Raw genomic sequence first — 24,039 nt, forward strand, 5'->3', positions numbered from 1 at the left:
ATATTCTGCCTTTCTCCCCAATGCATTGTTCTCTCTATTTTATCCTCACAACAACTCTGTGAAGTAGGTTAGGTTGAGAGTGTGTGACCGGCCCAAGGTCACCCAGTGAGACTCCATGGCAGACTGTGGATTTAAACCTGGATCTCCCAGATCTTAGTCACAGAGTCTAACCACTGTATACCATGCTGGCTATCTGATTAGCATGATTCATGTCAAATCAAATGCTACATATGTGCAGAAATATGGAAGACTAGGCACCATTTACTAGACTTCGAGTCTTATTAAATTGCAGTCTCTTAATTAACCAACACTCCAATATTTTTCAAGATATCATTTTATTGTTTTGGAAAACCATATGAATGAAGTTCACCCGTATAGACAAACCAACAGCTATATTGGCCATCCGAAAAAAACCTTGAAAACTACAGAGATCTCAAATTATGCTTCATTCCACAACCATCTGCTTTGGTTGTTTGCTATTTAAATTGCACAGTAATGTTTTTTCGACCCTAGTAGGGAAGAAACTCCCTTCTTGCCCCTTATAATCTCCTATCTCTGTCTTATTTAGACTGCACTGCTGCAATTGCCTTCCGTTTTAATTTGTGTAACACCTAGCAATATTAACCACCATAAAATAATGCTAATGAAATGACATATATTCTGAGTTTGCAATGGCAGAAATTTTCTAATAAAACTGATGTCAAAAAATCAAAGTTCTAGAACATTACAGAAAAATTTCTGACAGTTCCTAACCAGATCTGGCAGCAACACACTGAACTTAGAATTCAAAAAGATAATTTTATTTTACTTACAAAAATAGAGTTCAAACAAAATGATTTTTATCTCTTCATAAAATTTAGAGACCTCAGGTAATATGGAGCTTTAGGAAGCAAATAAGCACTGGAGCATCTGCAAAAAAAGAAATTTAATACAGAAAAATAAGACAAAAGAGAAAAGATGTCCATACGTACAAAATTATATGGAAAAGTACATTTCCCTTGCTGATGTGAGCATGCAACTGTATCAGTGGGATGGCATGATTTTAACCGGATGGAACGATTTTAACTGGTTTCCCTTCAAACACCATTTTGGATGCAACAATGAGAAAAACAATATAGGTAGGTCCATGTCCATTAAACTTTTATGAGTGTGGTGGGATGCCATTGCTCTAATCCTTTGGATAGCAAGAGAAAAGCATTATGTGTGCTTTTAAAAGTGTAGCTGCCTGTGTCACCTTTAGCAACAAAGCAACTATAAAAAGTGCCTCTTTAGCAACCTACCACCAGAACGGCACCTCACTAGGCCATTAACCATCCCTTGTAAAAAGGGTTCCAAGGCAGCACTGCTTCACCCAAGAGGAGCAGAGGGGCTTGCCAGCACAAAATGTCATCCAGTGCTGCAGTCTGATCACACCTTGCTCGCATAGCAATACAGTAACAGGAACCGCACTAGTATGCTAACGGACAAAAGGAACATCCGCATTTATAAGCTTTGCTGCTCATACAGCTGGTCAGATTAGGCCATAAGAGTACTCTAGTAAATGTAAGCTCCAACATGCTCCTAACACAGTTTGTTACAGAGTGAATTGCTACACAACTCTGGGACGTACACAAAGCATTACTTAAATTACATTTTTTCCAGATTCAAAAACAATTAACTTTTATTTAATACCTAACATCTCAACACATTTAAAATAGTATTTCTATTTAAATATGACTTGACAAACACTATACAAATAAATTGTTACACAAAATATTTTTAAGAAAGTGTTTTGGTCTTCAGTTTGAACAATAAATACAGGCACTTCTACATAAAGAAAGCAGTCACTGTTCTGGGTACTTGTCTGATATGACACGCATGAAGATATGGCAAACAGGAGTTCTGGATCAGTGAGATTCCCCCCCCCCCCTTGCCCTCTTTGCAATTTCAGGCTTCAAACACTTGGCATCTCAAAAATCAATGCAACCAGTTTAAAGTCTCGCCTGCAACCTTTCTGAATCGATAAAGCAGTTTCATATGAGTTTAGTGAATCAAATCAAACTGTCCAAATAACTCTATCAGCAAAGACAACAACTGAGCATCAAGCCTACTAAGTGAAAGTCCTGATGCAGGTGAAAGTGTTTGTCCATTAGCCCACTCCATTAAAAAAAAAAAAAGAACAAACTTGTCCTCCGAAATTATACGTCAAGCTTTAAGTAGTGTGGCTTCTCTGAAAAAAGTAGATGGATCACTCAAACTTTTACACGTACTATCACAAAGACTTCACAAATGTCCCATCACATTTAATTGAATACTGTTCAGCAGTGGGATAAGCATGGTGTGGAGAGAAAAGGAAAGTCAGGGCTTCATCCATGTAGAAGTTACTTCCCTGAATTTACAACAAAGGTATTTCAACTGCAGAAAAAGAACTGTATGGCTTCTACTACCAGGAGACACAGACTTTAAATATTACAGGGGCCAAATAATCACAACTTCAAAAGGCTATTAATTGTTAAGTGTTTTATTATGTGAAGTACTGGAATTTGACAGTAGAAAGATTAAGGACTATCTCCATGCCATATCCTCAAAATGTGATGGACTCTCACTTTTTGAAGTACTGGACAAATTGTTTATAGCTGATTTTGATTTGCAAAACAAGCCACCAGTTGAGGACAGTGTTACTTGTTTCACTGAGAAATTTAAATCCAATCTAGAAAGAGCTTTTGGATGTAACACACTCCCATACAAGAGGCTCAACAACTTAAATGTGGATCCTGCAAGTGTGTCCAAATTTTAATCATTTCTTGAGGCTTCCTGCTGTGAACTAACATGAGATTTGTGTAGGAACAAATGTTATTTCTGTGTTTTTCTTCAATGTCAAATGTCCTGAAGCCTTTGTGTTTTTCTGGAGCAAGCCCAAGTTTCTGAAGGCACATTCCAGTATACACATCATCTATAGGATAGAGAAGGACCTGGTCAGATGCATTGGTTAACCTTAGTGCCAGATCACCAGAATAGAGAAACCCACCCCCTCCTGCATATGGAGGATAAGAGCCTTCATAAATACTTTCTGGAATATAATATTTCAGTTTCTTTTCACGATGAGGTCCAGCATCTTTAATCACATCCCCTATGAATAAGTCTTTGGCTTTATCCTTGGTTAAACTTTTCAAGTAATCCAGGATCTGATGGGTATTCACAAAAACATCATCATCTCCCTTAAAAATAAACTGGGCATCCGGGCAGGTGTTACTGACCCATTTCAGAAATAGCACTTCTTTCAGAGTCAAGTTGAAGAAAGTATCTCTATAGTTCCACAGAAGAATGTCTTGGTGGGTTTCACTCTCAAATTTGAGCATATCTGAGAGATTTGGATAATTATCCTCTGGAGGGGTCTCTCCCAATAAAAAGACTCTGACAACAGTTACATCTCCAGATCTAATTTCTTTCCCCCAAGACTCACGAATTGCCTGTCTCCTGTCAAAATGTGGTATGAGCGATTTGATAGCCAGAAGCAGAAAAGGTTTGCGTTTGCACTTGTGGGGCTGATCCACTAATAATGAATAGTTTCTACATCTCAGGTAATATAAGAAGTCTTTAAACCTATCAGGCAAATCCGCAAAGCCAGTAACTTCTGAAGCTACAAAGGGATCAGGGTCACAGGAATTCAAAAAGCTACCATTAGATGATAAATTTTCTTCTGGAGTCATATTGGAAAGCAATGCCAAAATGGGATTGTAGACTCGTTCCAGCTTCTGCTGCTGTTTATTCCAGTATGCCTTGTGAGGAGTATACTTCCTCCAAAACTTCTTGTGAGGTACTACAACATGTCCTTTGGAATTCTTCTCTTGGCCAGTGCTCTTTGAGACTTCCACGATAACATATATAAAGAAGTTTACCATCATCAGAATTCCCAGCAACTTTAATCTTCTGCGTCCAACACTCATGTCTCATATCTGGAAAACAAGAAAGAATTAATATCAGGAAAAACTGCAATGGCCTAGTGACTCAAGATCTTATCTTTCATAAGCTGTCTGCAGCAACTATTTTAAATAAAATAGTAAAGTGTCCAGTAGCACCTTTAAGACTAACCAACTTTATTGTAGCATAAGCTTTTGAGAGCCACAACTCTTTGTCAGATGCATCGTCAGCTTTCGAGAACCACAGCTGTGGCTCTCGAAAGCTGACAATGCATCTGATGAAGAGAGCTGTGGCTCTCAAAAGCTTATGATGCATCTGACGAAGAGAGCTGTGGCTCTCGAAAGCTTATGCTACAATACAGTTGGTTAGTCTTAAAGGTGCTTACTGGACTCTTTTTGATTTTGCTACTACAGACTAATATGGCTGACTCCTCTGTTCTAAATAAAGGATTTCATAAAGTGCAATACAAAGTCTAAAATATCACGTTCTCTCAGATTCATGACTGTAAGAAGAATGCTTATATTTGAATATGAACCGCCATTTCCTTTAAAGCAACAAAATTATCATTTTATCCGATAAGGCACACCACACTCGCATCCTTGTGCGAACTTATTTTATGTTTAAAATATATCTTTGGAATTAACAGTATATGAGCTCTGCAAACATGATGTGCTAGTATGGTGTAATAACATTTCCTTAAAGTTTTACAGCTATGGAAAAAACATCCCACCCCCACCCAGAGGGGAAAAAGAAACAGAAATAAGGTGAGAAACGCTTTTCTATCAAGGCTAAACTTGTTTGACTGTTGTAACAAGATAAAATGCAGTCTTTATAATTTAGTAAATAAAATAATTTGGGGAGTATATCTATGGAACATAAAAGTATTAATGCCTAACTTTCTATAAGCAAAACAGCAAATATACCTAGGGATTTGAGTCCAGTACCTTAGAGACCAACAAGATTTTCAGGGTATAAGCTTTAGGGAGTCAAAGCTCCCTTCTTCAGGTACCAAATATACCTAGTATCTGAGAGAGAGAGAGATGTGTAAACTGCTGCACCCTAAGCTACCTTAATTTTTTGCCTTCTGAGAGATAAGAAAAAATAAAAGTCGAAATCAGAAAACAAATTTCGTAGTACAAAAAAGTGTATAATTTGGACAGAAGCAGTTTCATGCTACCACAACAGGGTTTCCAGAATTTTTAGATCAAGTTAAAATTTTCTAATATTTAATAAAACATCCAATAATATTAATGGTTGCCCAGGTTAACATTTAAACAATAAACATATAGTTGAGAAGATGTTACACAACTTGCACCTCTCTGCATAGGGATAGGAAACCTTGGCATGTGTACTGAATGGCAGCACACCAGACCATTTTACTAGGCACAGTAGCTCCCTTGATCCAGGATGGACTGGAGCGCATTTTTTGACTGCACCAGAAACATCATCATCCAGAGCTCCCCTTCTGGCCTTTTCCTGAATAAATGCCAGCAGCCGCCATGTACCAGTGGTTGGTGCTGAATGTTGCAGCCATGCAGCACTGCAGACCACTATACTCAGGTGGTAGACCGGGAACAGAATATTTAGACACCCAGATGTCTATGATTCTCCTTTTAAGTACCAATTTCTACAACTACCTTTAGAGAGCTAAAAATGTCTTATGGGGAAAGAAACCCCTGGTGGCCCCAATGCTCAAGAAAAAAATCCTTTTCACCATGATTAGCAGTTGTTGCAGGTACTTGTACCAGACATAAAGCATGGAAAACAGGCCTTTGTTTCAGTTTCTGAAAGATCAGAATTTTCCAGTTCTGAACTTTCATTTTACCTCTATGGACTAAGAGAACTGATGATGTGTGCAGTTTCAAACAAGCTCCTCTACTTTTCACATTCATTCACTTGTCTCTTTCATTTTCTAGACAAATTATAGCGCTGGATCCAGTGATCTGTATTCTTTGCACGATAGATTTTTACCACATACCTCTTCCTCCAAAGCAGCACCTACAAAAACTAGCAAAGTTGGTTCTTGGGGTTCCAAGAAGTGTATTGACTCAGGCCACCTTGCAGAAGACAGAGTACCTTTGCCCCCTTCTCCAATGCAGCCTATTCACCAATGTGCCCATTATTCTATGCTTTATTATTAATAATAATAACATTCAATTTCTATATCGCCCTTCAGGACAACTTAACACCCACGCAGAGCAGTTTACAAAGTATGTTATTATTATCTCCACAACAATCATCCTGCGAGGTGGGTGGGGCTGAGAGAGCTGTGACTGACCCAAGGTCACCCAGCTGACTTCAAGAGGAGGCGTGGGGAATCAAACCTGGTTCCCCAGATTAGAGTCCTGCTGCTTTTAACCACTACACCAAACTGGCTCTCCTGGGTGATCCTAGGAATCACCTTTCCAAGGCTCAGGGGGGATTGCTGGAAGAAGCTGGACGTGACAAAGATCTGCATCTACTGGCAATTTCTGCTGATGGAGCACTCTGTCCAACCTTCAGGTCAGTTTATTTCATATGCTAAACAAGACGCGAAAAATCTGAAACTTTGCAAAGGATTTTGAGAGCTGTCAATATCCACAATAAACAGGACAATTCCCTACTGTAACTGTCTTCCATAATTACTTGAAAGCATTTCAATAAAGACCAGACACTTTCTTTATGCTATTTATAGTCCGCCTTTCTCAATGAGACTCAAGGCAGATTACATAGTGTAATTTTAAAGGCTGGTCTTAAAAAGCATTTCACTCACTCTAAAAAAATTACATGGTAGCTTTTTTTTTTTCATTTGCCCCCCAAATATTCCATTTTTCTACTAAAAATTTCCAAGTCTTCACATCAAGACCCAGACCCATCAGGCAACTTATACCACTGGAGGAAGTATATGATGGAATGGCTTCTTAAAGCAAAGTTTCCCGCTACAAGTAAGGCTTAATTTCAAGAGAAATGCAAGCAGACTGAATGTAGAAAACTAGGAACTAGTGTTATCCATAGTTGCTTTATTGTTTTTATCATTCTGAATAAGTAGAAGTCATGCATATTTGTCCCCCTTTAGTTTTGATAAAACTATCTTTGTCATGTACTCAACTGGTATCTGCCCTGCTAACAGTTTGAGTGACAGTGATCATCATAGCATATTTAAATGATGCTGCTGACATGGAGCCCAAAAGTCAAAGTCTACATTACTCATGTTTGGGACAGTCAGAGCGATGTCAGCATAAGAAGTTCATACCAGAAATAATTGATGCCTTAAAACGTGTTTGCTATGCTTTACAACACAGAACATTTGACAGTAACAAAAGCTGAATTGCTGGTTTTGAAGATGTAATTCCAGTTCTACCATTCGATACTGGATGGGCAGCAATCCTGCACATCCCCCTAAGCTTGTGAGCAAAGAGTAATACTTACTGTGGTTGTTGGGGGTTTTCCGGGCTGTATTGCCGTGGTCTTGGCATTGTAGTTCCTGACGTTTCGCCAGCAGCTGTGGCTGGCATCTTCAGAGGTGTACACCTCTGAAGATGCCAGCCACAGCTGCTGGCGAAACGTCAGGAACTACAATGCCAAGACCACGGCAATACAGCCCGGAAAACCCCCAACAACCATCGTTCTCCGGCCGTGAAAGCCTTCGACAATACAGTAATACTTACTATTTCAAAACGGTTTCATTCACGGTAAAGAGGATTCATATTCATAGTTTAAATATTCACAAATATTTAATAATAGTGTGTAAGGCAGACAGAAAATTCACTAGTACTTCCAGATGGCTAAAGAGAACATGGAAAATGCTCAGATGACTACTACCTAACTCAATCCACTATCAAATCACTACCTAAAATGCAAAGAGGATGAGGTTAACTTAACAACTGAATTATAAAAATCAGATTAGGAAAATATAGTTCCAACAACTTCCGTTGTCTTTAGAAAAGTTAGTTTCTTAGAAAAACTATAGTTTGAGGTACAAAACTATGCGTACAAAACTATGCGTACAAAACTATGCTGCATAAAACAACAGTGACATCTTCTCCACATACCAAGCAAACAGTGATACATCACTGAACATTAGAAACACTGAAGTCATGTTTAGAGGCCCTATCCACAGTGAACATGGACCCATTCCAAGTTGATGAAAAGAGGAACACGGTCCAAAGGAGAAAATGAGATTCATATCAGTTTAGTAGCTGGTGGAGGATTTTAAGCTATCCTAAAACACTTGCAGTATCCGATAGCAACAGGCTGCCTATTCAGGCACTTGAAACAACCTACTATTGTGCCTACTCACATGGGTATTTGTGGAGCAATTGCAGACTGTGAAATTTTAAGAAGTTTTACAAATGTGTTAATTGTCACCAAAAGTAGCAACTCTTAAGAATTTATGTAATAATTAAGGTAATCAGTTGTCAGTTACCCATAATTAATTTAAGAATTATCATCTTCAGGAAGGCCAGTTCAATTCACAGTTTGCTTTGTCTTTCCCTAGGTTATCTCATTTCTGAACTACATTCTACACATACAGGTAAAGTATGTTATGCAGCCTGATCCTATGAATGTTTAGTAAGTACCAATGAGTTCAATGGGGCTTACTCCTGAGCAGGTGGTGAATATGACTGCAACAATGAGGAATCAAAAAGAGTCCAGTAGCACCTTTAAGACTAACCAACTTTATTGTAGCATAAGCTTTCGAGAATCACAGTTCTCTTCGTCAGACGAAGAGAACTGTGATTCTCGAAAGCTTATGCTACAATAAAGTTGGTTAGTCTTAAAGGTGCTACTGGACTCTTTTTGATTTTGCTACTACAGATTAACGGCTAACTCCTCTGGATCTAGAACAATGAGGAATGAAACTCCATTGAACTCAGTAGGATTGCTTCTGAGTAAAGAACATAGGATTGAGCTGCATGTATCTTGCAACTAGAGTGGCACAGATGACCTATACAGTATTAAATACTTTTCATTCTGGATCAATTTTAAACCAAGAACTGAAGACAGGGATTCAACATTTTTCAGATCATTTGACCTCTATGGTCATATGATCTCTCATCCCACACATCACTCATACAAAAGTAACACCTTGGGAAGAGAAATATTTGTGTTCAGCTGCTGGTCAGAGGCTAAACAGTTCAAAAAAAGGTTATGGCGTAGCTACTCTAATTCAGTGATATTCTCAGTGGCCTGAGAGTTGCAAGTGTATCTTTGACATACCATTTGTGGGTCTTCTGAGCACTGTTCCCCAATGTGGCAACTGCCTCGTGTTTCAGGAATGCTGGCAAGGCTTGAGGTTTCCAGCTTGAAAAAAATCACAGCAGGCCTCATGTCAAGGATGGAAGTAAATGTGGCTCTTTTGGTTGATGATAATTGCCTGAGATCAGAAAAGCTCCCCCCGCCCCAGCTTTCTGCAAACTATGCAAAACTGAATGATTCAGAAGGGCTTTTTTTACATCGGTAGTAGGAATATGTTGAAAGGTAATGGCACAGAAATGTGCCTTGGAATAAGGGAATATGGACTATACTAATCAGGTACGTCTGCTGAGGTAAACAAGTTTCTGCTAGATTGTATCTATGTCATTTATGTTTGGTCAAATTGCTTATGTTTTGAATAAGCACTGTACTGGATTTATGATTGTTTTTGAAAAGTCTGAAATTCCATACTCTACTGTCTTGCTTTATGGATTGTCAAAATCATTGATCATGTTGTCTAATCCATTGTGAGCCTCAGAGAGAAAGACATAATAAAATAAGTAAATGAAAATAAGTGAAGGGGATAACAATTCATATGTTAACGGTGGGTAAAAAGAGGAGGGATTTTGTTGTTTGGTGTAGTGGTTAAGAGCATGGGACTCTAATCTGGAGAACGAGGTTTGATTCCCCACTCCTCCACTTGAAGCCAGCTTGGTGGCCTCGGGTCAGTCACAGCTTCTAGGAGCTCTCTCAGTCCCACCCACCTCACATGGTGTTCGTTGTTGTAGGGATAATAATGACATACTTTGTAAACTGCTTTGAGTGAGTGTTAAGTCGTCCTGAAGGGCAGTATATAAATCAAATGTTGTTGTTGTTATTTTGTAACATCAGGACTGCTATGCCAACAGGAGGTTAACAGAAATCTCCTAAAATCATAAAATTAGTATTTTTTTTTACAGGTAGAGGTCTCACAGTATTTAAAGGAAGTTCTATGTGGGAAGTTTGGATGGGAATGCCAAGAATTCTACAAGGCATCCTCAGATAATTTGAAGGGGGCTGGGCAGGGACAATGCAGTCTGGTAAAGGCTCCAATTTGACTTAAAGAAAGAAATATGGCTTCAAGAATGAGATTTTTGGGGAGCTGAAGTTAGTTCAGTTGCAAGCGTAAGTATTAACAGGGTAAGTCTGAGCTTTACTGTAGAAACACTTGTAAGGAGAATCAAATATCAAATATATTTGCATAAGATAAGTAGATTTGCTTTAGAGACCAAGGTAAGCAAATATGGTGTAGTGGTAGGAATGCTGGACTAGGATCTGGGAGACCTGTTCAAATCAAAACTCTGCCATAGAAGCCTGTTGAGCCAGTCTCACACACCCAGTCTAACTCACAGGGTTGTTGCAAGGATACAATGGAGGAGAAAACACTGTAAGTCATTTTGGGTTCCCACTAGGAAGAAAAGTGGGATATTGATGAAATGAAATAAGTAAATAAAAACAAAATAAATATGTCTCATAATTTGTCTATATTTCAGAAGCCACTATTTTAAATGATATGAATTACACTAATTTTAAAAATTAATTGAATCCGGGAACCCTACAGGTATTGATACTTTTATTTTTTACGTTGCAGGACAGAAAAATTGAGCTTATCTGTATCAACTCATTTTATTAGTATCCGACAGTTTTAGAAGGGGCCTCTTGTTCTCTTAAGTCCAGAGGTCCCTGACACTGTTGAACTTCTGGAACTCTGAGAAAAGGTAATGGGCAGTACTACAAGAACAGCTGGCATGAGAGGCAAGGACCATCACAAAGTCCATACTAATGTTCCCATACAATGGCAGCTGCTTCCCAATGGGTGCTCCTCCCTGCAGATGCCACTGTCATGTATTCAGAGAGCTTCTAAAGTGATGCCTTTGTTTCTATATTGACTAAAGTGACCTATACCTAAACAAGCCTCTAGCAGCAGTAAGCAGAAAAGGGTTCTTATTTCTGTTGGGAGGTTGGTGGAAAAACTCTGGATAGGTGAGTTCCTCATTGAAGTCTAGCTACTTGGGACTTGGGTCAACTAGGAAAACTCCACATTCTTCCTGCCTCAATGGTAGAACAAAGCTGCTTGAAGTTATCATTCTGTCACGACTTATAAAAGGTATACAGGAGATAAAAGTGCATAAATTCAGAGAGCTGGAATTGAAATTCTACACGAAGTGGTATAGAACCCCAGCTATATTAGCTAATATGTTCTCAAGACTAAGTTCAAACTGTTGGCACTGCAGAAACGGGAAAGGATGGTACTCCCATATGTGGTGGGAGTGTGCAGAAGTTAAAGCTTTTTGGGAGAAGGTAACAGAGCAACTTTATAAGTTCTTTGCAATAAGACCAAAGATAGACCTAGAATTGATGTTAGGTAGTACTTTAGGTCATAAAGATATCAGAAAAGAAGGACAGGACTTATTTAAAGCAATGGTGCTAGCAGGTAAATCAGTAATAGCATTTGGTTGGAAAGACAAAACTAAGTGGACGGAACTAAACTGGCAGGATTATTTATTTGAATACATTCAATCAGACATTATAGCCATAATTAATCAGGATGAGTCATGGGAATTAAGAATAGGAAAGATTAAGGAAAATTGGCATTTATATTTAAAATGGGTCATGGAGGGTCAACAACGGGACGTTCGGTGGAAGCTCCTAAGCTTGTGCCCCTGGCTAGAAAGGATGAGTAGCTAAAGGGAGGGCGGGAGGGATAAGGGTATGGAAATACAGATGAATAACTTGAATGGGAAATAGTCATCCAAAATACACTAAAACTCTCAACCCTCCCCGACTATAGGATACAATATCTTCGGCGATGAATTAAGTGAGGAGGAAGAGGAAGGAGAATCAAGGAGGAATAGAAGAAGGAGAGAACTCAGAGACTAACTCCTCTTATCCGGATGTGAAGAAACAAGATAAATAGAAGATTCTTACAAGGGACTTCTGCCGAAGATATAGAAACTGTATATGAACTTATGGAGAGGGGTTGGAGGGCAATGGGTATACATGTACGGGAATAAGGATGTTTTGAAGGAAATGCACAAAAAATATACAATAAAAAAAAAAGTTATCATTCTGTCACATACTCCATTGTAAAGGTCACTGTTTAGAAACTATTGCATCCGGTCCATATGCCAGACCGGATGCCAGTATCAGGTAAGGTGACAAAACTTCTTTATGTTTTTCTGAAAGCCATATATCTATGTTTTGATGTGATAATAACCCATTCTGATTAGTAGCTTAAATTTTTTGTCGTCATCAAGATGGCCAATGCCAATTTTTTTCTTTTCTAATTTAAGCTATAAATCATGAACCAAGTGGACAAATTCAAATTTTACAGCACTATTGGAAAGCGTATAAATTCTCCTACAAATAACTAATAATGTGGGACTGCACAGAAAAATGACAAACTAATAACGCCTCTATCCATTACTGTTTTTGTGATATAAGCTGTAAATCAAAGAACAAGTCATTTCCCCCCACATTTTATAAGGTTTATGGCATATGGCACTTTACCTAATCCAGATAGTAATTTAAAGTATCTTAGACAATTGTATCTTATTCTTTTGCCTTTCCAATGAGCCGCAGTATGAAGAAATTCATTTTGATATGCCTCAGAGAGGTACATGAAAAGGGATTCATTCTGGATGTGATTTTATAATAGTCCAGGTAATGAACGTGGCCAAAATTTAACAGCTACTCATTTAACTGGCTTCTTTCAAAATCTGAGACACACTAAAAAATTAGCGTAACTGAACAATGTGCATAACTCCAACCACAGAAAATCATAGCTGTCTGATGAAGCTGAAATAATCAGAACTCAGAACAAACAGGTGAAGACAAAAGTGGATTATAACCCCCACTTCCACCCCAAAACAGATCTCTACTCCAGCTAGTAAACTTTGCACTGTATTACCAACAAGATAAGCAACTGTACTGAGAAGTGGGAGTTAGTATGAAACAGCTGTAATTGCTTTCAACATCATACAAGACAACTCAACCCAATCAGAGGGCCAAACCATGGAATCACCCCCACTCTACTTCATGCAGCATACATTCTGATTCCTGGCAACCTTTGAACAGGACTGATGGAGTATCATGTGTGTCAAAGAAAAGATTCACTAACAACATATATCAGTACAATAACTCTCAAACTGGTACAATATTCTTCTGTACAAAGTGCCCACAGTGGAACAAAGCTGTGCTTAAGCCAAGTCTAACTTTCACTGTATATTAAATGACAAATAGACCACAAAAGACACTTTGGCTTACACCCCTCATCCTCCCTGTAATGTGTACACCTTTACCCCACTAAACTGGCATTAACCCAGCTGGGTTATATCCCATTCTATTATCAGTATATGAGACAGTCAATGAAAACCAAAATAAAATAGCGCAGACCAAACTTTGTGGTTTCATGATGGATAGGATTTCAGCACCATTTGCACCCTGAAGAATCCCTAAACATTCCACAAAATAGTGACACAAATCTTACACTGAACTGCACACATCCCTTCACTTCATTATTCAGGCTGCCTCCCTTGGTCATACATAACTAAGGTGCAACTAATCCTTGATGGGCTGTAAACTGTTGAAGATGGGCTCCCTTGATTAGTGGATCATATATCATTACAAGCCTCGATCAAAAATCCAATAGTTTCCCATTAGTATGACTAAAGGCATTTCAATCACTCCACGTAACATTTTACTGGTGTCTGTCTAGGCTTTTTACTAACCCACTGCTGATGAAACCATTTCGTCAAGTTCCCTTCTGCTTAAAACACACACACAAAACACCAGCCTGCCAGCCACATTGGGACTTTTACTTGGTTAAATACTAATTGCTTCTCAAGAGGCTTTTGTTTCATTTTCCTCTTTGTTAAGTACATGTTATATTTCATTATTCAGCCATTCTGCTGTATTCAAGGACTTGAAGAGGTGAAATAGTCATTATCTAGTAATTATCACTTATACTAGTTCTGCTACTAATTTAACATTTGTTTAGTGTCAATGCATTGCCAAATTGTTAAGCAGTAATATGAAACAACTATAAGACGAAGTTCGCTGAGAAAGTAAAACCTGTATCATAGAGGCCACCTCTAAGTGGATGATCATATAAAACTCATACTGCTAAACTCAAAACATTCCTTCCATATCGAAAACTAGCATGCTTGGAAGAAAGTTCCAGCCTGAAATGCTAGCTTTCTAAGTGGATGGAATCATTTTGTATCAAAAAGAATTCAGCCATGTGAACATTAGCTAAGGCATGGACCTACAACTTCCGCAGGAACTAGGCTTACGGTTGGATCCAGAATAAACTAGCAATTTCCACAGACTCCCCTTCCCACTGCAGAACCCCCTCATGTTGTTCTTCAAAGTCTTTCTTCTGGTTATTGTTCAAACTTTATTTATATTCCATATTTCTCTCCAATGGAGACCCAAGGTGGCTTACATAATTCTCCTCCTACATTTTACCCCAACACCAACCCTGTGAGGTAGGTTAGGCTGAAAGTGTGTAACTGGCCCAAGGTCACCCAGCAAACTTCCATAGCAGAGTGGGGATTTGAACTGGGTTCTCTCAGATCCCAGTCTGATTACACCATGCGGGAGCTGTGTTTTGTGAAAATTAGTGGGCTGCAGTGTGAGGGGGAGAGAGACTGGACATTTCCATTCCACTATTTTAGTCTGGATTCAGTTTCTAAGATGGAAAACCAAAAAATTAGCTGCAAGACTCCCATCTTGCAAAAGTTCGTATTGTAATATGAGGGACAGATTAATAGCATCATTGAACAGCTATAAAACTGAAAAGATAGCATAAATAGGAACTAGGGACTACAGCAAACTGGGATCCAAAGAACAGTTCAAGAGAAGTGAAAAACAGATTCATGTTTTTACAGATAAAGCTTATTAGTTATGCTGTGTCATCAAACATTACATACAATTTGAACATTGCATCTCTTGACAAGGTGCTTCCCTGTTAACACAGTATCCTAGGAAAAGTACAGTACTTAAACTAAAAGAGACTAGGGGTGTGCGGTTCGGATATCCGATTCGGGAAAAACTCCCGAATGGGACCAGATCCGTAAAGATTCGTAAATCCCGAATTGAAGCTTTCTGAAGCAACGCCACTGCTCAGCTGATCCCCCTCTCCCTCCAGCGCAAGGTAAGTGGGGGGTTGCCCCAGAGGGGTGGGGGTGGAGGGGTTGCCCCGGGGGGAGGAGGGAACTCGCTTCAGTATGCTTCAAATATTTACGGAGCATACCGAACCAAATAAAATATCATAATTCCAAAGTGGCTTGCCGCTTCGGAATTATGGTATTCCCGAATTTCCCCCCTGCTTCGGGTAAACCCGAAGTGGGAAACCCGAAGCGACCTGGCCCTGCACACCCCTAAAAGAGACATGCCTCGAGAGAGATGCTTTGATGCGCTATGCAGAGCAGCAGTTCTTTCCAAGATATAAATACTATCTGGGCAGTTCACTGAATGTCATTGTACTTCATGCCTCAGTTTCTTCTTCAAAGAGCATCCTCTAGTCCCTATGGACTACAGATACCTACACCTGCAGCCTCTTAACCTCTGTTTGTCTGTCTTTGTTTATGTTTCCATGAAGGACACACACTTGGGCGACAGCCATTTACCCCTATATACTCTGTTTTGACAAATTTAAGGCCCAATAATGCTATAAAGTTCATTTCAAATATTTATATATCACTTTTTACCAAGTGCCTCAAAACCCAAGGTGGGTAAGAATGAATTAAAATTAAAAACATCGAACATACATTAAAACCATATTAAAATCTGTCTAAAAACAGTTTATCCTCCTCTTTAATGTTCCTTTTTAGGGAACAGAAAGATTCCATTATTTTACTAACCTTGCTAAAACAGCAGGGCTCTTATTATTTTTCTAACAACACATTTTTTCTTATATCTCAGTAAGCTGCCACCAAGTGACAGTTAATAGAACAGAAAATCATTCTAACCATAAAGTGGGCAGACTGCATTTAGCATTCGATCCGCCTGTACAATACAAACACAATATACTTTTAATTTTCTCTCATAAACTATTAAACTCAGTACTCTATGCAAGCAAGGATATAAACAGACAATGAAACAGAAACACTGGCTTTGCCATTTCAGGACAGCTATTCAAGATGTTAATAAGCAGAATATTTTTTCCAGTTTACACATTTTGACTGCAATGTTGTATGTGTTTATTCTGATTCGAAAATCTACCTGAACATATTTCAGAAGAGGTGATTCTGCTTCCTTAACTGCATTTTATCAAAAAGGACAGAAACATCATTTCATAACTATGATGAACAATGGCAGGGCTGAAGTAAACTGCAACATTAAAAGTTTTGTCCCTTTTAGACTTCTATTTGGTTTTTTTAAAAAAACAGTTTTATTAAATATACTTTTAATAAGCTGATTAAAAATTATTCCTGAATGTAATACAAACATTTAATTCCAAACTCAAAATTTTATTTTAAAATTGAATCCATAGTTTTACATTGAATCGTCTAGGGTTTCTAAGTAAATACATGTATGATTTACTATCCAATCTCATGGTCTGATAATGTCTACTACAATCCTATACACAATGACATGAAAATAAAGACCCCTGAATTTGGCAGGGCTCACTTCTCAACTGTCATTTTGTGACAGGTTCTACTTCCGTGTTACTATTTTGTGACTGGCTCTAGTGAAAAAGAAGATGCCACCAACCCAAATGCCACTATCTCCACAATCAAAAAGAGTCCAGTAGCACCTTTAAGACTAACCAATTTTATTTTAGCATAAGCTTTCGAGAATCAAGTTCTCTTCGTCAGATGCCTGATACAGAGACTGGTCAAACACAGAAGAGCAAGAGAGGGAAGAGGCAATTAGGGGGGGAGGGGGAGGGAGCAATCAAAACATTCCTTTGCTAGTATATGTAAACATCTCCTTTTGGTGTGTGTATCAGTTGGCTTCAAAGGAGTTTGCCCTGTTAGTTTGTAGAAGCCAAACAGCTAGACCATCCAATAAATAAAATTGGTTAGTCTTAAAGGTGCTACTGGACTCTTTTTGATTTTGCTACCACAGACTAACACGGCTAACTTCTCTGCATCTATCTCCACAATGTGTCACATATTATGCTTACTACTGTGCCAACAATATGAACATTTTTAGTGTCTGCCCAGTAACTTAACAGCCCTTGTAAGTTCTTGGGCATTCAAGCTTCATCTAAATGATCTTTCTCAGTGTCTTTATGCATGCACAAAGAAGCCAACATTATTCCTTAATTTCACAATTGCTTCCCTAATTCTGCAATGCAGGAGACATGGAGCTACCTGAACAGAGGCTTTGAATTATGTTTTCAGGTAGTATAAAGGTGTTATTTAGTTGTACACATGCTTTAACTGTTAGGGCAGTCAATTACTATGCATGTTCATTCAGATAACATTGTTAGGGAAAAGTTTGCATTACCTCTGTTTGCCAGTTTTGAGGTCTCCCTTCTCTTCTTGTCAGAATAATAAATCAAGGCTTCAAACTTGATGAATTTAGAAGCAGAAAAGGTTTATTATGAGTAGTTCTCAAATGAACCTGATGTACACGCTATTACAGCAGGGTGCATGCCAACAACCAGGCTGCACCAACATGTATACCATCACACAGGCATGATACAAGTAAACAACTGTGTACAGTACAGAGGATTATTACAAGAATTCATAAACAATCAAATGAATGTCACAATATTCGGAACATGATTGACAGGTCAAGATTATGTTTCCTTTCAAGTCATGTAACATCAGAATTACATTACATCAGAAAGGCTCTGTGGTTATCTCTACATTGCTAAGGAAGAACATCCTCAAGGCTGAGAATAGGGCAGGAAGGAACATATGTAGCCTTCATTTGTTCTAAAGGGTGCAAACTAGCTATACATAGCAAGGCCTTTGTGTTATTACAACCCAAATACAGGATGGAACTGGGTGATAAATACACAGGGGGAAGGGTTTAATCATAAGTTCTTTAATCAATTTAGACCACAAAGAGCCACATATTTATTTATTTATTTATTTTTATCTATTTCATTGGCTTTCTATTCCGCCCTCCCCACAAGTGGGCTCAGGGCGGATTACGTCATTTAAAACACAATAATATATAGAAAACAATAGAGCACCCCAAAAATTCTCTAATACATATATATTAGAAAATTGGAAACTTGGCTTAAATCAGCCCTTCCTTGGTGAAAAATTGTAATTTAAAGTTGCCTTGATTTAAATTAATTTGCCCAATTGAATTCACCTAATCATGAGAGCCCAGTTAAATGCCGGGATTCATTAGGACTACAGTTTAACAAGATCAATTCTCTTATGTTTCACAGTTCTTTGCTCTGATTTATAGTGTATAAATCCAGCCAGTAAGTTCACAGTAGGAATTTTAAAAAAGTTAAACTCAACTTTAAAAATAAACCCACAAAGCATCCCAGCAATTCACAAATGCAGGGACTGCAGACCTTTCCCATGTTCCTCTCTCCCCAGTACTCCTTTCTGATACTGGAAACATTTATTCCAGGATCATGGGACCAAAGGTGACTAATAGCCACATGGGTTGGGAGGCTACAGTGAAGATGGAAAGGAGACCAAGTCACTCTTCCTGCATCTTCCACCAATGGAGCGAATTGTTCATGAAGACCCCATAACCCTGTACATAAACTTTCCCAGGGTTAGAAAGAACTGTGCTGAAGGAAAGGAATGTGGGAAAGATCTGTAGCCATCTGGAGAACTGGATCCAACCCAGTCATTTCAGAAACACAGGCTGAACAGAAGCGTGGTAAAGAGCAGCTAACTAGCACCAAGCATAAAAATTCAAAGAACTTTTGTTTCCTATTTAATTTATGATATACGGTTACTGACATACACCAATCATTAGATGGAAGAAAGTTCTTCCAATTTTAATGAGACATTTTCAAGTATAAAGGGAGAAACTAAAAACTAGCAGAGATTGCCCTTTAATGCCCATTACGACATTTGTTTCTTACAAATATATCAAGCTGCCTGCTCATGCACTGAATATCAAATGCTAGAAACCAAGCATTCATATAAACTCTCCAGTAACTGTATGAGTTTGGCCACAACCATTAGAACTCCAGTGGCATCTTAAAAGACTTACGGCATTTACTCTAACATGAGCTTTCATGAGTCAGAACTCACTTCTTCAGAGACTATGAATAGGAAGGCATTTTCCATATTTTTGTGAAGAAAATTACAGCAAGGAAGAGGGAAGGAAGGAATTGGGGAGAGAAAGAGGCTTGGTATGAGCCCCAGCATAAATCTTTCTGGTGTGATTCTCATTGTAGGGATCTGGAACAGATTAGGTTGTTATACATAATGGATGATGAGAGAAATCAGAGAATCAAGCCTCTATTATTATTAACATTATTAATATTATTATTATTCCTAGGCCAAGAACCGTATTGCTCTTTGCCCTACTTTCATCTCCTTGCTTTCTGCTATATCCCCGCCCCCACCCAGGCTTCTGCTGTCTGCTCCTCTCAACAGGCTCTCACAGCCTCTCTTTGCTTGTTCCCTCCTTGCAACATGGTACAAAGCCTGACTGTGGTTCTGCTGTCACAACATGTGGTTCAAATAAAGGAAAACAGGAAAGTTAACATCTTTTTTTGCACAAACACATTAGGAAGTTTCAGAAAGATTGCTATTCACTTACTAGAATGCTTAAAAATTTAATTCAGTTCACAAAGGCAGACTGCGCTGCCACCTATGACCTATACTGATATCACTTACTCAAGACCAGAAGACTTTGAACGTTTTTTTAAAAATTACTATGAAAGCTGTATGCCATCTAACGAAAGAAAGAACATTGGTATCACATCTCAGACAGGATCTATTCCCAAAGTTAATATGGCTGCTATTGTCACAAATAAACATTGCAACACAATTCTGTTTACCAAACTGCTCCAGTGCACAAGTATGAAATCCATTTAATTAAACACAACTACAGATCTTCATTGTTTAATTATAATCTTCAATTAAGAACTATAAGATTCAAGAGTATGATTAAGATGTCTCTAACATACTGAGTTCCTGAATCTCCATTCTTATTCAAGATTTCATATTGCCTAGCTGAATTCCACAGTTAATCATTAACCTACCCCAAGGTAGATTATTATTTCAAGGCCAGCCTAAGGGAGTTTGAGGAACTTTCACCAACATATTTGAGATACAGTTAATGAATTCAATATGCAAATATGGGTACATTTAAAGCAGGTAATTCAAAGTCCCTTCACATATGTTGGAACATGTGTCACTTAAGTATGGAGAAATATTTGAAATTGCTCTTAAACAAGATCAGAGGTGATTTTCAGAACTGTAGGCATAGTTGTATGGAAGCAGACATAGCCAGACTAAACACTCATAGCAACATTTTAAATCCCTTTTCATGCAAGTGGCAGAGCAAATCAAACTAAACATCTCAACGAGGAAAAAGTATTGTAGCACCCCAGTTAAAATAAATTGAGCGCCTCATCCCTCCTACAATTAATCAACCTCACAAAAGGTACTCCTCCTTATATTAAAAACAACTCTGACCTAATTCCAAAGGGGAATTCCCTATATAGATGCTGTTAGTCTCAATTTCCTCCATCATTTTTAGAGAAAGGAAAAAGAATTATTCTAAGATTGGGTGGGAAGTTGACCTAAAGATGACAATACCAGATAATTTGGCTTCAGTGAATAATATTAACAACTATGCTTATATACTACGTCAGCAGTGGGTTGTGAAATTGCATTCGCTCTTTTATGCTACCAGTTTAACTGTTTATTTTTGTGTTTTTAAGTTGATGTGATCCACTCTGAGCCTGCTTGGAGGGAGACCGAAATACAAATCCAATAATAAAATAAAATATCCCTACAATACAACAGAGGAGCACAGATATAGTCAAACCTTTTCATTAAATATTGGAATAAAATACTATTATATATGGTTATTGTAGCCACAAAGAATGTAAAAAATGATTTTGATATCCTCTTGGGCTCGCTGGAGATGTAAATGTCACAGTGGTACTTTTATTCATATTTGGAGTTTTGTCAAAATATTTTGGTAAGAAAAACTCAAGTATTCTTCACCCATTCCTGTGTAGAGACTAGAACTTCTGCAATATTACTATCAATACAGACAAGAGTACACTACTACCGCCTACTTCTCTTCAGATCCAAGACTGTTTTTGATTGCAAGGGTTTTTTTCACAACACTGCATCAATGACATCAGGAGATGACACAGCTGAAGGAGGACCCAAAGCCAGTCACCATAGCATTCTCTTCAAATCAAGAGGATACTGAACAAATCTCAAAGCCACTTGCTTTTTACACATGCACAAATACATCAAACAGCACATAACATTTCAGTACCTGCAGTAAGAGCAGCAAAACACTGTCTAAACTTTCCTTCACTCATCAGCATTTTGCCTCTGTGCTCTAATCAAACTCCCCTCTCCCCAAGTGCCCTCTGAAACTCAAATAGTCAACATTATGACCTATATGTATAGGTAAACTAAACATTGCAGGAGTGTCATTTCTTCTGTCAGGGCTGATTACAGTTCGACTTGCCACTAGACAGGCCTGGGGCAGAGTGGGGGAGAAAAGAATAATACACCAGACCAAATACAGGTTCTCTTCCCCAAATATGACCTCCCGCCCCAACTCTCACTGACGGCCCTTCATGCACAGCACCCACTCCCTAAGCTTCCTATCCAGCAAACTTTGAGGCAACATTTGCTGAAGCCATTGCCTGCGATGGAACTTTCCACGTCCAACTGGGACCGCCTGCAACACTCAGGGAGTGGTGGAAACGCAGCACCTCACCTCCGACATATGCTGGAGGGAGGAAGAGCAAAGCGCGTGCAAAGCTCAAGGCAGACAAACCCCCGTTCTCACAAGCAGACCTAAAAGGAGAACAAGCCTCATATTGCAGTAGAAGCATCTATGGGTTTGAGCAACTGTGCTCAGTCCTCAACTCTCAACATTTTATTCCAGCAGTATCTTCACCTGGACTACAGCATTTGCATCTGAAGAAGTGGGCTCTACTCCTCAATATTTTGTTCCAACAGAAGCTTTCTTAGAGACCACTTATTCAGAAGCAGATAGCTTCAGGTGAATAGCTGTGGGTCTTCAGTAGAAGAGCAAGATTTCCAGTCCAGCAGCACCTTAAAGAGTCGGAGGTTATCCAAGATACAAGCCTTCACATCAAATCTCTCTTCTTCAGATGCAATTATTCTCCTACAGGAGCATAAACTGGAATAAGATGTGATCTACAGCTCCCTTCTTCAGATGCAATTGCTCTCATCCAGGTGGGAGGAAAAAAAATTGGAAAAAAAAGTGAACTGGAACTCCCTTCTCCAGGGGGTTGGAAAAAAAACTTACGCCGGAACAAAGCTGCCTCCCCCCACCCCCTTTTAAGGTGCCACCAGGGCTCCCAGTTTCGGGTTTTTTTTCCGTGTAGAAATATTAGCAACAACTCAACCCTCAGCAGCCTTCATATTCCACAATGGGGGGGGGGGCACCTTCGTCTCCCAATTAACAGTGCAATCCTACGCAGAGTTACTCCAGTCTAAACTCACTGACTCCAATGGGCTTCGACTGGAGTAACTCTGCTCAGGATTTCGCTGCTAGTGCCGCCCCCGGGTTCACCTTGGCAGGCGACGTCCGGGCCCTGCTGGTGTCGCCGGCTCCGGCTGCTCCGCTGGTGGTCGTCGTCGCCCCCGGGGCCGGATCCCGCCCGGGCAGCATCGCCCTTAGGTGGCGGCGGCTCCAGCCCCCATGCCGCGGGGAAGCCCTTTTACCTCAGCGGCGGGAAAGGGAGACGCTCCGGCGGCCGAGGAGGAAGAGGCCCCGGCGGCGTGTGAGGAGCCGCCCGGCCGGCTTTCGCGCTCGACGGCGGGGCTTTCCCAGCCTCCTTCCTTCCCGCTCCTCTTCGCCCCTTTCCTTCCCCCGGTGAGTCACCCTCTCCAAGCAGCCTCGCCTCGGTCCGCGGGCGGCTCTAGCGGCGCCTCCGCCCGGCCCTCGCCCGGCCGCCTCCTTCCCCTCTCGGCGGGGCGCGAGGAGCCCCCATGCTGAAGGGAGGGCGGCCCACTTTGCGCGGGAAAGCGAAGCCGCCGGGGCGCCTCTCCTGAGGTAAAAAATGGAGGGAGTGCCTGTTGCTCTCCCGCCGGCCGGTCCTACCCTCACGCGAGCGAGGAGTGAGAGGAAAGGCGCGGCCGAAAGAAGCTCGGGCGGCCCAAACCCCACCTCCGGGGCGGGCGGTTGTGCTCCCTCCCTGGCGGACTGGGCGGGCGGGGAAGGGCCGACGCGGCTCCAACCTCGGCCAGGAGGGACGGGTTAGAAATGGGGAAACGAAACGCCGGTTACGAAATGCCGGCATTGGGCGAGTGGGTGGGGGAGAAAAAGGGAGGGAAGGCCCCCACAGGTAATAGGGGTGCCAACTCCAGGTGGGGAAACACCTGGAGGTTTGGAGGGGAGAGAGGGAGCTCAGCAGATTATAAGGCTCCCTGCACAGTAGCCATTTTCTCCAGGAAGGTAAGTTTCAGGCCGGCAGAACTGCAGAATTTGGGTCCAGGAGCATCTTAGAGACCAACAACATTTTTCAAAGGCTGAGAGTCAAAACTCCATTCTTTTGTATCTGAAGAAGTGAGCTGTGACTCGCGAAAGTGCATACCTTCCCACAAATCTTGTAAGTCTTGTAGGTGTTACTGGACTTGCTCTTTTCTACTTTAGATATCTGATGAAAGGAGCTCTGACTCTCAAAAGCTTACACCCTGGAAATTGGGTTGATCTTTAAGGTGCTACTGGACCCCAATCTTGCCTCTCTTAGCATCTACCTTCTACTTCGGGTATCTGAAGATGGGAGCTAACTCTTGAAAGCTTGCACTCTGG

General features: G+C 40.0%; 2 protein-coding genes across 4 annotated transcripts in view; both read right to left on the bottom strand.

Moving 5' to 3' along the window:
* LOC129341179 (uncharacterized) overlaps positions 1-22,956 on the bottom strand; it is a 111,386-nt gene extending 88,430 nt beyond the window's left edge. Inside the window, exon 1 of the mRNA XM_054996210.1 lies at positions 22,798-22,956. The gene's annotated coding sequence lies outside the window, so the exon portion shown is untranslated. The remainder of the gene's footprint in view (positions 1-22,797) is intronic.
* B3GNT2 (UDP-GlcNAc:betaGal beta-1,3-N-acetylglucosaminyltransferase 2) lies at positions 300-23,039 on the bottom strand. 3 transcript variants are annotated; one of them, XM_054996240.1, is made up of 3 exons: positions 22,950-23,034; positions 9,100-9,183; positions 300-3,935 (listed from the first exon to the last, which is right to left on the bottom strand). In XM_054996240.1, the coding sequence occupies exon 3, from the start codon at positions 3,924-3,926 to the stop codon at positions 2,733-2,735; it is 1,194 nt and encodes a 397-aa protein (XP_054852215.1). In that variant the 5' UTR covers positions 3,927-3,935; positions 9,100-9,183; positions 22,950-23,034; the 3' UTR covers positions 300-2,732. The 3 variants fall into 3 exon arrangements, with proteins under 3 accessions (XP_054852215.1, XP_054852208.1, XP_054852199.1); XM_054996233.1 differs by lacking the exons at positions 9,100-9,183; positions 22,950-23,034 and adding an exon at positions 4,845-4,925; XM_054996224.1 differs by lacking the exon at positions 9,100-9,183 and having other exon boundaries at positions 301-3,935; positions 22,950-23,039.
* Positions 23,040-24,039: the final 1,000 nt, after the last annotated feature.

Source organism: Eublepharis macularius, chromosome 1 (assembly GCF_028583425.1).
Source record: "Eublepharis macularius isolate TG4126 chromosome 1, MPM_Emac_v1.0, whole genome shotgun sequence".
NCBI lineage: Eukaryota > Metazoa > Chordata > Lepidosauria > Squamata > Eublepharidae > Eublepharis > Eublepharis macularius.